The 4,885-nt window shown below is 42.7% G+C and overlaps 1 protein-coding gene across 5 annotated transcripts in view; it reads right to left on the reverse strand.

Annotated features, from left to right (window-relative positions):
• The window catches only part of LGALS8 (lectin, galactoside-binding, soluble, 8), a 24,643-nt gene that overhangs the window by 17,222 nt on the left and 2,536 nt on the right, over nt 1-4,885 (reverse strand). For all 5 annotated transcript variants that reach the window (XM_011976383.1, XM_011976380.1, XM_011976382.1 and 2 more), the window contains one exon: nt 4,418-4,561. In XM_011976383.1, the coding sequence (XP_011831773.1) occupies nt 4,418-4,462 (45 nt within the window). In that variant the 5' untranslated portion in view covers nt 4,463-4,561. The remainder of the gene's footprint in view (nt 1-4,417; nt 4,562-4,885) is intronic.

The following is a 4,885-nucleotide window of genomic DNA, read 5'->3' on the forward strand; positions in this document are numbered from 1 at the left end:
TACCCTAGAACTTAAAGTATAATAATAAAAAATAAATTAAAAAAATAAAAAAATAATTTCTTAACCAGCTAGCATTTAATCATACCTTAAGAACTCTATAAACAACAAGAAAAATAAAATATATAGGTAGATAATGAACTGCCAAACAAGAAATTTCACTGACAGCATTCCTGGTATGAAGTAAAGATACTGTCTTCCAAATTATTCATTCAAATTGAATAGAAAGAAAAGGAAGCAGTGGGGCGCTGTGGCTCACACCTCTAATCCTAGCACTTTGGGAGGCCAAGGCGGGCGGATTGCCTGAGCTCAGGAGTTCGAGACCAGCCTGGGCAACATGGTGAAACCCTGTCTCTACTAAAATACAAAATAACAATTAGCTGGGCGTGGCGGTGTGCACCTGTAGTCCCAGCTACTCGGGAGGCTGAGGCAGGAGAATTGCTAGAACCCAAGAGGCGGAGGTGGCAGTGAGACGAGATCGCACCACCGCACTCCAGCCTGGGCAACAGAGCAAGCCTCCGTCTCTTAAAAAAATAAATAAAGAAAAGAAAAGAAAAAGAAAAGGAAGCCTTCCTGCCTGCCTGCCTTCCTTCTTTCCTTCCTTCCTTCCTTCCTCCCACCCTCCTTCCCTCCCTCCTTCCTTCCCTCCCTCCCCTCCTCCTCCTCTTTCTTTCTCTCTCTTTCCTCCCTTCCTTCTTTCCTTTCTTTCTTTCCTTCTTTCTTTTCTTCTCTTTTCTTTCTCTCTCTCTCTCTCCTCTCTTCTCTCTTCTCTCTCTCTTTCTGATGAAGTATCGCTCTGTCACCCAGGCTGCAGTGCACTTGTGTAATCTTGGCTCACTGCAACCTCCACCTCCCAGGTTCAAGCAATTCTCCTGCCTCAACCTCCCATGTAGCTGGGATTACAGGCCCCCGCCACCATGCCTGGCTAATTTTTGTATTTTTAGTAGAGATGGGGTTTCACTATGTTAGTCAGGCTGGTCTCGAACTCCTGACCTCAAATGATCCTCCCGCCTCCGCTTCCCAAAGTGCTGGGATTACAGGCGTGAGTCACCGCGCCCAGCCTCTGACTTTTTTTATTTTTGAGCTTAGTTCTTGCTCTGTCACCCAGACTGGAGCACGGAGTCACGCTCACTGCTCACTGCAGCCTCAACCTCCTGGGCTCAAGCAATCCTCCCACCTCAGCCTTCCTCGTAGCTGGGACTACAAACGTGCACCACAATGCCCAGCTAATTTTTGTATTTTTATAGAGAGACAAGGTCTCACTATGTTGCTCAAACTGGTCTTGAACTCCTGGGCTCAAGTGATCCACTAGCCTTGGCCTCCCACAGTACTGGAATTACAGGCGTGAGCCTCTGGACCCAGCCTTAGAGCCTGACTAAGTCTTGGAATTCTATCAGTTGAACTAGTCAAAGAAACATACTAAATAGGGAAAAAAATACATAGGCCAGTCACAATATTTACTTCATCTTTTCCAAGAAAACTTAATGTGGACAGTTGGTCTAACACCAATGTAGACCAAAATATTAGAAATAGGCCAGGCATGGTGGCTCACGCCTGTAATACCAACCCTTTGGGAGGCCAAGGCAGGAGGAGTGCTTGACCAGACTGAGAAACATGGCAAAACTCTGTCTCTACCGAAAAAAATACAAAAATTAGCCAGGCATGGTGGTGCATGCCTGTGGTCCAAGCTATTTGTGAGGCTGAGCCCAGGAGGTGGAGGTTGCAGTGGGGTAAGATTGTACCACTTCACTTCAGCCTGGGTGACAGAGCGAGCCTCTGTCTTTAAAAAAAAAAAAAAAAAAAAAAATTGGAAACATTAATGAAATAAAAATTAAAAAGTGGCGATGTGTTTATAATGCCTAATAAAGAATACTGACACTCAGTAAATATTTACTCATTAAACCTATCAGTAACAAAATAACCATGATTCAAGAAAACAGGTTTTGTGTGTGTGTGTGTGTGTTTTTTGTTTGTTTGTTTGTTCGGAGATGGAGTCTCACTCTGTCACCCAGGCTGGAGTGCAGTGGCACCATCTTGGCTCACTGTAACCTCCGCCTCCCAGGTTCAAGTGATTCTCCTGCCTCAGCCTCCCGAGTAGCTGGGACTACAGGAGGCCACCACCACGCCTGGCTAATTTTTGTATTTTTTAGTAGAGATACAAAAAATAATTTTGTATTTTTTATTTTCACCATTTTGGCAAGGCTGATCTTGAACTCCTGACCTCGTGATCCACATGCCTCAGCCTCCCAAAGTGTTGGGATTACAGGTGTGAGCCACCGCGCCTGGCTGAAAACAGTTTTCCTAAGTCTAGCTTATAAAGTATACTAATTGATTAACTTTAAATAACTAAGTTGGCCAGGCACGGTGCCTCACGCCTGTAATCCCAGCACTTTTGGAGGCCAAGATGGGCAGATCACCTGAGGTCAGAAGTTTGAGACCAGCCTGGCCAACATGGTGAAACCCTGTATCCACTAAAAACACAAAAATTATCTGGGCATGGTAGCCGGTGCCTGTAGTCCCAGCTACTCAGGAGGCTCAGGCACTAGAATTGCTTGAACCCAGGAAGCAGAAATTGCAGTGAACCGAGATTCCGTCATTTCACTCCAGCCTGGGCGACCAGAGGGAAGCTATGTCTCAAAAAAATTTTTTTTTAATTAATTGAATAAATAAGTTATTTACAGCCTTTTTTTGGTGGAACATTGAAAGGGCAACTAGCTACAAATGAAAGAAATTCAGTGCAATACGGGCCCTTAATACTATAAATATTTTACAGTAGTGAAATTTAAAGACAGAGCAAAATGTTTTTGCCATTCAGTTCAGTCTTTCTACCTCTAACCTTTCCTACTCTTTTGTGAGAACTGGTAATAAAACAGAGAAATTTAAAAAGAAAGAAAGAAAAGCTATTTGCCAAAAATATCTCCCTTGGAAACGCATTATCCTCAGAACAGCATCCAGACCATGCCATGGGAGCGAAGGCATTTTCTGCCCTGGAGCAGAACGACTTCTCCAGATCACCTTCCTCAGGAAATGAAGTCTACTTATTTTTGTTCCACCTCAATAGTTGAGACTACTGACCCCAGAAACTACAGGAATCATCAGTATGAGAGAATCAAGATATGCAGGTATTGCATCTGTGAAAGTATCTTCTTTTCTGTGTGAAGGGCAGAATTGAACAGTGTAACCTTCATCCATTCTCCCAGCTTGAGCCAAAATGAAACTTCAGATACCCCCGGCAGGCAGCCTAGTTTGTTGTTGTTTTTTAAAGATCTTTGCAGGAAATCAGTTTACAACCTTGAGCTGTTTTTCACTCTAACATGCACAAAGTCATCTTAAATGTCTCACTAGCTTCCATTTCAGGAAGTCATCTTTTTAAAACTGACTGCCACTGAACGGCTATTTCTCCTAAAACTGACTTTGCTTGATACAGCAGTGATACCTCATTCTCACACAATGACATTAAAACTTAGGGAAAAAGGAATTACAGCTATAAAGTAAATGACAAAAACTTGAACCCACACACACTAACAAAACTGGTTTAGGGCCTTATTTCAAGGATTCTCACTGTTCCTTTTGCCCAAGAATCTTCTAGGGGGTTACTAAAAAAGTGGCTGTCCTTTCCCAGACCTCAATTCAGGATTCAGCTTCAAATAAGTGGAAACTAGACATTCCTAAAGATTCTCACCACCACATAAAACTAAAACAAGCTCTTTACTGCTTAGGATTACAGGGCAATTTCCAGCAATTACAGTCATTCAGGGGTTCTAGGACCAGCCTGAACTGCACGAGACCCTTTACTACTTCTCACTCTGTCTCCCCATTGGCTTTTGACATTTTCCCTGCTCAAGTGCCAAGCAGTATTTGAAAGGCTGAGGGAAAGATCAAGACATTAACTTCTCCCAGCTACTCGGGAGGCTGAGGCAGGAGAATGGCGTAAAACCTGGGAGGCGGAGCTTGCAGTGAGCTGAGATCCGGCCACTGCACTCCAGCCTGGGCAACAGAGCAAGACTTCGTCTCAAAAAAAAAAAAAAAAGACATTAACTTCTCATGGACAGCTCTAATTAAATAAGAAAATGAAAAACTTGTAGAGTAAGAAATCCACTTGCCTTTAAAAAATACAATTTATGATTAGCTGAGCCTCCTCCCATTACCAAAAGTTGGCATTCCCTCCACTCTACCCAAACATTCCCTGTTCATAACACTGTTTCATCACGTCATATTGCCATTGTGACTTCTTCCTCCACTAGAGGACAACAGCTGTTTTGTAGTCAGCGCCCACCACCATCCCTATTACATAGTAGGTGCTTTAAATATGTTCACTGGCTTTTATTCTTGCCGTGTCTCCCAATGGATAATTAATATTCTATTGGATCTGCTCTCAATCCTGGCATGGGTAAAACGTTATTTTCTAGAAATCAGTTACCGGGTTATAGATGATATTCTGTAGGTTGTTTAATGACAACATCATTCTTTTCCAGCTTCTTGTTGGAGTCTCTTCTGTGTATGACCTGAGATTTTAGGCCAGTTTCATTTAAAGGTTACCTGGATTGAAACTGAGGCACTGGCCCTGTGTAAAGTAAAAATAGAGGAAAAGAAAAGTAAGCATGTAGCATTTTTCTTCATATCCTATTTTAAAATTTAAATTATATATTATGTTACTGATATTTACCAAATAATAGAATGTTATTACAAGCAAAGATCTGCCTCCCATTCTTACCAGTGTGTTCATATACTAAACAATTTTGGATTGTGAGTGTAGGAAATACTGACTGAAAAAATACATCAGTAGAAAATTTCTGGCCGGGCGCGGTGGCTCAAGCCTGTAATCCCAGCACTTTGGGAGGCCGAGACGGGCGGATCACGAAGTCAGGAGATCGAGACCATCCTGGCT

Source organism: Mandrillus leucophaeus, unplaced genomic scaffold (genome assembly GCF_000951045.1).
Source record: "Mandrillus leucophaeus isolate KB7577 unplaced genomic scaffold, Mleu.le_1.0 Scaffold165, whole genome shotgun sequence".
NCBI classification, from domain to species: Eukaryota; Metazoa; Chordata; class Mammalia; order Primates; family Cercopithecidae; genus Mandrillus; species Mandrillus leucophaeus.